This window comes from Besnoitia besnoiti, chromosome VIII (genome assembly GCF_002563875.1).
Source record: "Besnoitia besnoiti strain Bb-Ger1 chromosome VIII, whole genome shotgun sequence".
Classification (NCBI taxonomy): Eukaryota; Apicomplexa; class Conoidasida; order Eucoccidiorida; family Sarcocystidae; genus Besnoitia; species Besnoitia besnoiti.
Window position 1 is genome coordinate 1,055,977 of NC_042363.1, and position 11,807 is coordinate 1,067,783.

Here is an 11,807-nt window from a genome sequence, read left to right on the forward strand (position 1 = left end):
TTTTTCGCACAAGGCTTTCCCAGTTGCAGGCGAAGACGTCTCTACGTACTCTTCCTGTTTCTTCGTCCGCTAATATCTTTTTCACTTATTGAGTCCGTTATCTCGCCAAAGTGCTTATCTTAATATGTTGTTACTGAACGAAGTTCCATTGTGCTGGCATGATTTCGAGAACACACCAAATTTCCATGAGTCTATTCCGGGCGCGTCGTGCTCAGGGTCTTTCTGGAGCACCAGCTTTTCCTCTTCGAGGCCGTGCCGGCGCGGCGCTAGGCGTTCGCCTTGTCTTGCCGTATAGTTTTATTCGATTCTTTCTGTCCTTTGTCTCGTTCGTTCACGCCGGAGCTCCCACAACACAAAAGAACTTCATTCTCGTCTCAGTTTTGCCTCGGCACTTCTTCGCCTTACGTTTGCCTCTCTATCTCGCCTACGCCTTGGCAGTTTGACACTCAGTTCTTTACACACACCGGCTCCGCGGTGCCCGCGGCCACGGACGCAGTTGTCGCCTTTCCTCGTTTCTTCCGCCTCTATTTGTCCGCTTTCGTCTCTCTCGGACTTCGATCTTGCTGCCGCTGCCCTTCAAACCGCGCTTCTTTCTGACCTTCGAGTGGCGCTGCGGCCGTCGGGTCTCCTCGCGGGGGGCGGCGGTGCCCTCGCGTGCGTGTTTCGCCGTTGTGAGTTTTTCTCAGGCTTTTTTCCATATGCCTTTCTTTCCGACGGCGCTGTTTCGGCGTCGTCTACGAGGCAACCAAGCGGACGCGGCTACAGTCCCAGGCAAAGCCGCTCCGCACGTGTCCTCGCACTCGCCGCCGCTCGCGGTGTGCCTGCGCGACCCGCCCTTTGTGTTTTTCCCGGCCTTCGTCTTTTGGCTCGCGGGCATATCCGCCGCGCGCGCGGCTGCGCTCATTTTCCACGCTGCCGCCCACGCGCCGGCTGCGAAGGCGGGCGCAGGCGAGGAGGAAGGCGCGCTCTTCAAGACGTTTTCCTCTGAGCGCGAGCGGCGGCTGTTGCTAAGGCCGGGTGACTGTGCCCTTCGCGACGAGGAGCGGGAAGGGGGGGGCAGCAGGCGGCCGCGCGTGAGCAAGAAAACCAGCCGCGAGAAGTTTTTGCTGCACGAGGGCTACTCGCAGGGCGACGTCAAGATTCTTGAGAAGCTGTTGCTGCGTTTCGTGGCGCAGCAGTACCTCTTCTTCGGCCTCCTCGTCGGGCAAGATGCCTTCCATGAGGACGCTCTTGCGCCTGTGCGCCACGACCCCCTGGCGGCCGTCCTCGCGTTCCAGGAGGCTGCGAAGCTCCTAGAGGCGCGCCTCCTCGCCTCCGCTCGGATGCCGTCCCCCGCGCCCTCCCTCCTTGCCCTCTTCGCGCCTGAAGCAGCACGGGGCGCCTGCGGCCGCGCGGTCGCGACGGGCGCGGCGCCTCCCCACGCCCAGTCCGTCAGAGCTGCCTGCGGCTCTCGTTCTCGGAATGCGAGTGCGCTTTCTCCCGACGACGCCATCCGGCGGAGTGGCAGCCAACCTACCAACGCGAGGGGCGCGAAGCGAAGCGACATTGCCTCGCCGGAGAGGCGAGACGCGGACACGCTGGACGCTGGTGATGCGGCGCGCAGAGAGGCGGAGGAAGGCCAGGACGAGGAGCGGTGGAGAAGGCCGATTCTGAAGGGGACTGCCAAAAGAAGCGTGCGGCGAGCCGAAGACGGCGGGAAGGGCGTTCCACATGTGGGCACATCGTTCCACTCTGCGATCGCAGCCTCGCCCACGCTGTCGGGTGCGGGCGGAGGCGCGCAGGACAGAGTCGCGAATCTTCCCGCCCCGGTTTGGCGCCGGCTGCGTCAAGGCTACTTCTCGCTGGACCCGCGCTTTCTTCTTCATCTGCTGCTGCTTCCTCACGCACAGCAGAAACTTGTGATGCGCGTGGACTCGGCGGGAGGCGGCGTGCTGGAGGTGCTGTACGGGAGCGGCGAGTGCGACGCCGTTCCCGGCTTCCTCTGCCGGCGCGACGACGCGCGCAGGAAGAAGGCGCATCTGCTTCCGCGACCCGGGCTTCGACTCTTTCTCCAGAAGTTCTGGAAGCGAAAGAGCCCCGGCCTCGAGAGAGCGCTGTGCGCGGCGCTGGCCACGCAGTCGAACTGCGCTTTGGTCGCGGTGTATCGACAGCTAGACAACCTGCGAATCGTCAGCAGATTCGTGGCGATTTCTGTGCTTCACCAGCGGCGGCTGCTCGTTGAAAACTACCACGCGTTCCGCCACGCACACCCGCGCTCCTTTGAGCGTCACACAGGCAATCTAGCCGGCACGAGGCTGCCGCCAGAATCGCCTCTCGAGCTTCTCGTTGAGGTTGCGACCCGCGCTGCGCGGGTGGAGGCGGCAGAGAGTGACGATGACAAGAGCGACTACGACGGCTGCGAGACGAAGAGTGCGAAGCGAGGCGCCGCCGCTTGCGCCTTCGCCTCCTCGGGGTGTACGTGCGCTGCGACCTCTCCAGCGGCGTGCGCCTTTCTTCCGAAGGACGACCGTCTTTTTGTTCCCGCCCCTTCCCTCGCCGACGGACGCGCAGACGCCTGGAGAAAGAGCGCCGCCCACGGCGTGTGCCTCGGCGCAGCACGAGCGAGGGGGCGGGCGAGCCGCGACACAGGGGAGGAGAGAGGCGGGCGGCGCGCGGGTGCAGGTTGCGAAGACGTCCAGGACGCGTTGGGGGAGGTTCAGGCCGCGTGGCTGCCCATCTGCATCGCTGTGCGACTCCTCACCCCGGCCTTTCTTGGGCCGCGTCTGCAATACACATACTGGCGCCTGTGTTTTCTGCTGCACCATAAAATTCAGTTACCAGCGCTCGTGCCGGATGCGTTGCAGGCGACGGCCGCAGGCACTCTTTTCGACTTTACGCCGCACGCCACCGAAGGCCAGTACCCGTTTCTGTGCGAGGACGAAAACTTCCACGCGCCCGCGGAGCCAGCCAGGGAAGCCAAGCCGACTCACCTGCGGCGGAGTCGAACCGCGGCGCCGAGTCGGCAGCAGCTCCCCGCGCTGGCGGCTCCTGGCAAAAAAGCGGTGCGGATGCGCGAGCCACACAGTCACGAGGGTTTCCAGCGAAGCCCTTCATCCGTCTTTTCGGCACCCCCTGCCTCGCCCGAGCCGCTCTTTCCGCTCTTCTGTGCGCCCAGGCTGCCGCTGTGCTGCTTCCGCTGCATCGACACTGTGGCTCAGGACTTCCTCGCCTTCTTGTTCGGCGTCAACGCGCCGGCGGCGCGCCAAGCAGCCGCCGGATCTCTGCCGCACAGGCGCGCCGACGTGTTCGCAGCAGCGCGAGGCTGCGCTCGGGAGGGGCGCGGGAGGAGGCGCGGAGGGAAGAGTGACGGCGAAGTCGAGTGGAAACGCGAGTGCGCACGAGCTACGCAGGAGGCAGCCACGCTCCAGATTCCGGCGTGGTGTACGTGCGGCAGCTCCTACATCGCCAAGCGGTGGAAGGCACTCTGCGGAGGCTCAGACGAGATGACGGAGCACCTCACCATGGGCAGAAGGAATCGCGTTTTCGCATCTCTACTCGAGAAAGTCCTGCAGCACGAAGCCGCGCTTCTTGTGGAACTCGCGCGAGAGGAAAGGAGCGGAGTTCATCGAAACCCGAGAGCATTGGGAGCCGCCGCGCACGCAGAGCTGTCAGAGGCGACAGCCAACGAAAAAGGGGACTCCGAAGACACCAACCGAAGCGCTGAAAGCAGACCCCCGGGAGAACGCGTCAGCGAAGCAAACTGCAAAAAGCTTGGAGCCGACAGCAGAAACCTGGCAGCGCGAGATGAGGGAGGTGAGAGAGGGGAAGGGATCTTGCGGCTCTCGATCGATGCGTTCGCCGCGGAACGACCGGCAGAACGCGCGGCCAGCGAGAAGAGAAACGGAAAGAACCTCGACGCTGTGGCTTCAGGCGCAGGAGGGGGGGATAGTTGCGTAGCGCCGAGCGATGCCTCGACTGTAGCGGGGACAGATATCGCGTTGGCACTCCGAGCGTTTCTCTCGTTTCTGTGTTGCTTTTCGTCTCCGCTGCGCTTCCGCTCCTCTCTCCTTCACCTCTGGGACCTTGGAAACGCTCTGGGCGGCGGCGCGCCGAACGCAGACGTTGAGGACGAAAAGGCCGTTCTCCCGCTCTCTCCTCCGGCAGATTTGGTGCGCGGTGTACATACACTGACAGCGGACTGCGCCGCGCAGCCTCCTCGCGACCCCGCCGAGCGCCGACTTTCCACGGCTTCTTCGTCTAGACTGCCTCGCGGATTTGAGGAAACCGCGCACTCACTGGCGCGAGAGCGACACGATAACGGCGTTCCTATGGAAGGCGCGGCGGCCCTCTTCTCGCACGGGAAAGGCGGCGCTGCAGCGGCCGCGTGGCTAGCTCCTGGAGGGACACTAGCTGACCGCGAGAGTCGCGGACCACCTGGAGGAGCCTCGTCTGCCACGGCGACCGAAGCCGCAGGTCTCTCCTTCTCGGGCGCGCGTCGCCGTCAGGGCGCGGCAGACGTGCATCTTCTCTTCGCCGCAGTTGAGCACGCCTTCGTCGAGCTTCTGCTGGCAGACCCAGTCCCGGCGAGACGCTCGCCTCAGGCTCCGCCTCCTCAGGCGCTTTCGCCTGGCGGCAGCCCGCAGCTTTCTCTCCCACGCGAGGCGCGCACGGGCGAGCTGGAAGGCCGCAGGGAGGAGGCGCAGCCTGCGGCCGGCGTGGAGCAACTGACGGAGGACGCAGGGCGCGCTCAGCAGGGCGGCGAAGCTACCGCGGAGAGGCCTGGCGCGCCGGAGGCTCCCAACGAGCGACCATCGGAGTCGGCGCCCGACGGGGGCGCCGGCCGACGAGCGGGGCGAGGCCCGGCGGGGCGGGGGCGGCGATCGCGGGCTGGCGGCGCGGACGCGGAGCCGGGCGACAGAGATTCGTCGCCCTGCTCGGCCTCCGAGCGCGAGCGGACGAAGACGAGGCGCCGGAAGGAGGACAGGGACGAGCGGAGACGGAGGCGGAAGGGACGCCGAGAAGGCGAGAACGAGAAGACCGACAGAGAGAGAGAAGACAGCGAACGTGCGCAGGAAGACGCGAAATCCGCAGACGCGAGGGCGTTCCTCTCGCGCTGCTGTGTCTTCGCAGCCGCGCTCTGTGCAAAGCCTCCCCGACGCTGCGAAGGCCGCGCGGGCAGTGCACGCCCCGGCCGCCGATAGACGCCAAGGTACAAACCGCTTCTACCCAGTTCACTGAGCGCGTATCCCCTGCCTTGCTCTACTCTGGCTTCATATATATATATCTATATATATGTATATACATATGTATATATGTTTTCTTGCACGATTACTGGCGCAAAAACCTTGACGCACACACATGCATGCGCGGAGAAAAGTTTAGGCTCCTTTGCACTGCTGTGGTGCTTGAGGCAATGCACTGGACTGCGAGTTCTCCCCGCGCAGCTCGGACTTTTTCGCGACCGGCGCGGCCGTGTAGACTGTGGACACTTGTACGAATATACGTGCATATAGACGCCTGGAAAGTGCGTGTTTCAGGGAATATATCGTTTGCACCAGGAGGTGTGGCTGCGAGTGTAGCTGCTTCTGTGCGATTCGCGAGAGTGAGCAGAGGTAGCGTGTGCGCGCCACAGAGAAGACTTCTGAAAGTGATTACAAAGGACGCTTGTCCCTGAGAGTGGAGACGCAGCTTCGGCGCAGGAAGGCCTCCGGCGCGCGTCGCTCCTCTGCCAATTTGCGACACACACTTCGCACGTGGAGAAACTCCGCGCGTGGTGTCTCTCCATAAGCCGAATCAAATAAGTAGACGAACGAATATACGCGTGTATGGCAATGGGATACTACGCACATCCGCACATGCCGATGCAGTAGGCCGGCGAGCCTGTGTCTCCACTGTGAGTCAAGAAAGATGAGGTGGACGGCTTTTTGAGAAGCTGCACTGCTTGCGCGTCTTTTTTTGCGCCCAGTAGACAGGGCAGTCGCCTTTTCGCCAATGAGGGCGGCTCGATTTGCTCATGTGAAGAGAGACAGGCTAATAATCGTTTGAGCTGAAACGAAGGACAACTGCGAAGCGTGACTTCGTTGGAGCAGCAGGACGCGCAGGCGCACAACATCGTATACTTGCATGTAGTGCGTGCGCGTGGATATCGTCACCATTCAACAGGACAGACTCCGCCTGATCTCACGTGTACCGACAACGCATTCATAGACGCACATGCATATACGACTGAAAACTACCCGTACCCGTCACCCCGTGTGCAGAAGCGCGTTCTTTTGAGAGCAGACAGCGGAAGAACACATCAGAAAAAACCAAAGAGACAGCAGAGGCCAGGATAGAGCGACAGAATCGCCGAACTCGCGCGGGTGACTACTCCCGCGGCGAATGAGAAGGAAATTGAGAAGAAAGACGCTCCGAGCGCCTCAGGCTTGGTTAACGCGCCTCCACAACCCCAGCTGAAGCCTTGTTTTCTTCCTCAAACTTCAAAAGCAAGCGCTTCTCAATGCCTTCGAGTGCGAAGTGGTGTGTCTGCAAAAAAAAAAAACGCCATCCCCGGGAGCTCTGCGGTATAGCAAGCTGTCTCGTTTGCGCTACATGTGCTGCGGAGCGCCACTTCTGCAGCGAGCTCTGTGCTGGTGCCCTCTGGATCGCCCGTGGACTCTGAGCCGTGCGGAAGTCCCAACTCAAAACACTAGGGTGGGCTGTGCGCCGTGGCAGCCGCGGATTCCACGCCGGGCGCGCCGGCACGACAGGGCGCTCTGGGAGAGACTGCAAAGTTTCGAAACGTTGTCTCACCGTCATCTCGAGAGCGTCGCGCTCCTGCGTCAGCTGCTTCTTCGGGTCGGGACCGCCCATGCCGGGCATCATCATCATCGGTGGCATTGCTGGGGGTGCACAGGAGAAGACACATGCATTTCAAATCGATCGAAGAAATGCCGCAAGACAGGCCACGGTCGCGCCTCGCTCCACACCAGTGAACCGCCTCCTGCGCAGGACGCCCGCAGGGCGAGAAGACGAACGTGAAACCGCGAGCACGGAGGCACGAAGAGCCCGCCACGAAGGAACTCGCGATGTCTTTGAAACGTGGATCCGCGTCACTAAGAGAGAGGCAGCACGCGGACGAGGAGTGACAGATTGCGTCTGCGGGCTTTCATCGTGGCTGGGGAAGGCGCGCGTCGACGCAGGACACACGTGTCTCTGTGCCTTCATGAAGCATCGAAACATACGGTCTCGCGCGACAAAATCAGTGGGTCGCCTGCCCTACCTGCATCCATCATCATCAACGCCTGAACGCCTGTCTGCTCTTCGGCGCGCGCCTCTGCAAGCGGCTGAAGTTTCTCCTGCTGGTTAGACCACAACGCCGACAGGAGCTGCAACAGTCCTCCGCTGCTCATCATAATCAAAAAGTACCTGAAAAACGCACCACTCGCAGAGAAAACCCCGATTTTCAGATCGTAATCGCTGGCAAAACAAAGAAGAACAGGTTAAACCCCGGAGCGACTTGTGCATATTTGCGCTGAGGCGACGTCAGCATAGATGCATATATATACACATATATATATATATATATGAATACAACAGTATATTTGTGTATATATATGACTCTGCAGATGTGAACTGGCGCTCCTGGCGCTCCGAAGGCTACAATGCGGACGCGAAGTACGCCACCCACCGAAACCGATAATACTTGAACAAGTGTGAGAATACCGAACCAGCGCCATACATAGTTGTGCACGTTGGCACATATATATACATATATATATATATATATATATATATATATATATGGATAATGCATGCAGCTATATATATATATATATATATATACATACTTTTTTTGCCGCTGGGAGCTAACCCCAAAACCACGGGCTCCCGCGCAGGTCTGTGACTCCAGCGCTTCTTTCGCTCGCTTTCTTGAACAATGGCCGTACCAAGACAGGGAGGAGACATAAGTAACATCCAGGGAGGGCAAGTCAATTCCTCGCTGAAGCATCGACTTGAACCGGAAGGTGAGAGGGAAAGGCATTTTCGCTGTACATACACCGCAATACACACCCAGAATCCCGTCCCCGTTCTACTCGCCGCAGAAACTGTAACCAGGCGACCGCACAGCAGAGAGACTGACAAGCGGGGGAAACGCACTCAGATTCAGGTCTTTCAAAACGTGCCCGCAAATCGAGCTAGACAAAAACCAGGTATTGAAGCCCGTACGTCACACAGCAAACCATGCATGCGCCTATACATATATATATATATATATATAGACATGTCTATGTCTATTTATAGATACGTATCTGTATGTATGTATGTATGTATGGTTATATGAGGCCCCGAACAGCAGGACGATACCTACAAAGACAAACACACCTGTGCGAGGCAGGCACACCCGGTAGAGGAAGAAGCACGCATCTGCCTTGTGCGCGCCTTCACCCCCTCCACACACTGGCGGTGTCTTGCAGGAAAACAGAGGCGGCACCGCCAGGCTTCCTCTGCAGGCAGCTGACGCCTTTCGCCGAGCGCTGGCCGCAGGTGGCCTCTCGATATCTCACCGACGAGGAAATCAGGGAAGAGGTAATTGATGAAGTAAGCCATGCCGCCTTGCAGGAAGATGAAGGACATCTGCCCCTTGAGCATACCCATCGTCTGATGCGGATCTACACGCACAGGCACAGGAAAAAAAATCTTTACTATACAAGAAAGGAAACGTCGAAGTATGTTAGAAAACTTTCTCGTTAATTATAACCTAAAAGTTTCTTTTAGCGGCTACGCACGACGCGGCAACGCGATCCAAGCACAGAAACGCGCGCTTGGGTGCCCCCGAACCCTCCGCGGAGAATGACCCGCCTTCAGAAGACGCGCTGTCGCCAGAGGAAGAGCGTTCGCCGCCCGTGGAAGATAATCCTGTTTTCAGCTGTCTGCGCAAATAACTGCGGTGCCCGTTCTCCGTTGGAAGCCGCGATTTCGTGTTGCGCGCACTGACGACGTGAGGAAGCAGACAAAGAGAGACTTGCGCTGCGGACTTTCTCTCTCCTCCCTAGCCGTGCGAGAGCATCTCATTCACTCACGCAGGCGCTGCGGCGCGCGCTCTCCGCAGAGATCGTGGCTCGCTTTACGCGCGCTGTGAGCGCATTTTCTCGCCGGCATTTCCTGCGAGAGAGGAGCGCGGATGCGCGCGGTTTCTCACCTTGCTTCGCGAAAGACTCGAGTGTTTTCATGGGATTCTGCTGTCCGTCGAATTCACGCAGGAGCGAGCCCATCACTCCGCATTCGCGGTCTGTGTAGAAGGTCACCCGGCCCTGAAAGGCCGCCGTAGGGAGCACCCGCCCGTTGGAGCCGCGCAGCAAACCGACGCGCTGCAGAAGCGAGCTAAAAAAGCAAATACAAATCGCCTACCACTGTCCACAAGCCGCACAGAGGAAACATCTGGACAGCAGTGGAAGCCGAAACATACTCGCGAGCAGCAAAGCGCATATACCTCAACGAGCACAGATATATATATGTATATATATACATACTTATATATGTGTATGTGTATGTATGTGCATGTGCATATATCGGGGGCTGCAGCCGGCAGCTAGACCGATGGACGTTGCCCAGATGGACTCGGGCGGGGAGACCAGAAGAAGAGAGAAGAGAGAGGAGAGAGGGATTTTAACCGCTCGTTCACCCAAAAGGCTCAAGAAGAGAGGTCGTCCTGTGTGCATATCAAGCGCCGGCCTGCGTCGTGAATTCAGTGACCCTGCTTCTTCGCATACTTGAGCTGAAGGCGCTGAAGATCTGGAGTTCGCGGCGCTCGTACGGCCGCGGCGAGGTTTTGTCTCAGAATCGAGACAAGCACCACGGCGAGGAAGATCGGGAACAGCACGAAGACCGCGATCCGATCATCGAGCAAGACGACCTCCATATTGGCGATCTCGGCGAAAGAAACGTGGAACTCAGAGGCTCAGAGCGACAAGCCAGTAGGAAAGAAAAACGCGTGCAGAGACAGCCATCGAGCGGGGACGCGAGATGCAGACGGGAGGAAGCAGAGATGGACGCGAACCGAGAAACAGAGGATTGAACACAGAAGAAGCATACGGAAAACAATGCAGCACGCCGAGGAATAGAGAAAGACAAAGTTACAAAGTTATACGGGCGGATACACTTCCTCGCTTTCCGTGCCGGCTCAGAGCGGAAAGAAGCGTTGATGAGGAAGATGTCGGGGAGAGAGACATGGCGCTGAAAAACGAGGACGAAGGCTCAAGCGTACGGAACCAAATGACTGCGTTCCGGTCGCCTCCGTAAAAGAGACTTCAAAACAAATGAAACAAGCCGACTGGCGTATGGCTACGCAAAACTCATTTGATGCAGAAGAAGCGGCGGAAAGTCACGCAGAGAGCTCCTCGGTGAGGGCCTTCCAACGCGAAAGAGCAAAGGAGAGACGACGACAGACGACAAGGGAGAAAGCGGAAGATAAACAGCTTTCGCCAGACTGAGAAGAAAACGAGGAACCGTGCAAACGCAAACTGGAGGAGACTGACACCGGAATTCAGAAAAAACGAGAGTGCAGGTCTGTTTCCCTGTGGGTTCCCTGGCGCAGTGACGAAGCCCAGAAGAAGGACACAGAAGCATCGGCTACTCCCTGTGCTTGGCAACGGACTACTCGCCTCCTCGATGTCTCGTATACTGTGTGGTTGATTTTCGGCCCGTTGAACAGAGAAAGGCCTCAAGGGGGAAAGAAACGAAAAACGCGTGGGCGTCCGGCCTTGTCTCCCTCACGGCCGAGGTGTACGTACACCTCAAGACAAAGGGGAAAAGGGAGCAGGCAAACTCAGCAAAACGTTTTGCCTTGATTTCGGCCGAAATTGCGAAGCGAGAGAAAAAGACACTTGCACCGTTTGCTTCGTTGTCCGCTCCGCGTCTCCAGAGACTGACACAAAGCACGGAGCTCTCTGCTTTCCCAGAGAAACAGGAGAGAGCGAAGGGGAAGCGGCGAAAACGCTGCCTAAAAAAACAGAGACTGTCACAATAAAAACTGAAAGAACAAGAGGCAACAAGGAAAACGCACATGCGGAGTCACGGATGTACGCGAAACGTCACGCATGCTTATGTGTGCGATCCGAGATTTCTGCAGGACTCCGCGAGCACGTCAAGCCGACAAACTTGGAAGCTTTTGCTGTCCGCAGAACAGTTCTTTTCACAGGAAAACCTACACCTTCCCAGAAAGTAGCGCAGAAGGCGGTGCCAAACTAGAATGTGAAGATCTCACAGCGGCACCAGACGGACGACATGATGCTGAATCGCCTCATGCACGCCATACAGAAACGCGCATTTCTTGTTTGTGAAACCCTCCATGCTTCCCGACAGTGCAGCGGCTCGGCCTGAACCGTATCCACCTTGCATCTACTTTTTGCTACAACATACTTAATGCATGCAGCTCTATAGTTTTCAAATCGATCTGCATAAACACGACATCTCACGGACAACTATCTGATACGGGCCGTCTACCTGAAACCCTCTGTGAGCACTCCTTTTTACACAGGCAGAGTAAACATTTATAGCCACTTAGAGGGGATTGCCACTTCTGCATGTGACGTCAGAGCCGAACTCTGCACATCGATGAGGCCTCTCGTACTTCGGGGAAACGTGTTAACTGCGCCTGCAGCATGTCGTCTGCCGCTGGAAGATACCAAATTACGAAAGAGTGGAGAACGGAGGAAGCTCCAGAGGGCTCGCCACCTGCTTCTGCCCAGAAGTTTAGCAATCCGACAATCTTCTTTGGCAAGTACTGGGATCCTGCGTGTACTTCTAAGTGCCAGCAGCTCCATCACCACGACGCGTATATAAGGGCA

The 11,807-nt window shown here is 58.4% G+C and overlaps 2 protein-coding genes across 2 annotated transcripts; one reads left to right on the plus strand and one right to left on the minus strand.

The window, feature by feature from the left end:
- Positions 1–698: 698 nt before the first annotated feature.
- On the plus strand, positions 699–5,180 carry BESB_082830 (uncharacterized protein; the record flags this gene model as incomplete). The annotated part of the gene is made up of 1 exon (XM_029366633.1): positions 699–5,180. The coding sequence occupies one exon, from the start codon at positions 699–701 to the stop codon at positions 5,178–5,180; it is 4,482 nt and encodes a 1,493-aa protein (XP_029217093.1).
- A 1,228-nt stretch (positions 5,181–6,408) lies between these two features.
- Positions 6,409–9,880, minus strand: BESB_082840 (putative membrane protein; the record flags this gene model as incomplete). The annotated part of the gene is made up of 7 exons (XM_029366634.1): positions 6,409–6,504; positions 6,772–6,860; positions 7,241–7,386; positions 7,908–8,007; positions 8,526–8,630; positions 9,161–9,342; positions 9,732–9,880. The coding sequence occupies 7 exons, from the start codon at positions 9,878–9,880 to the stop codon at positions 6,409–6,411; spliced, it is 867 nt and encodes a 288-aa protein (XP_029217094.1).
- Positions 9,881–11,807: the final 1,927 nt, after the last annotated feature.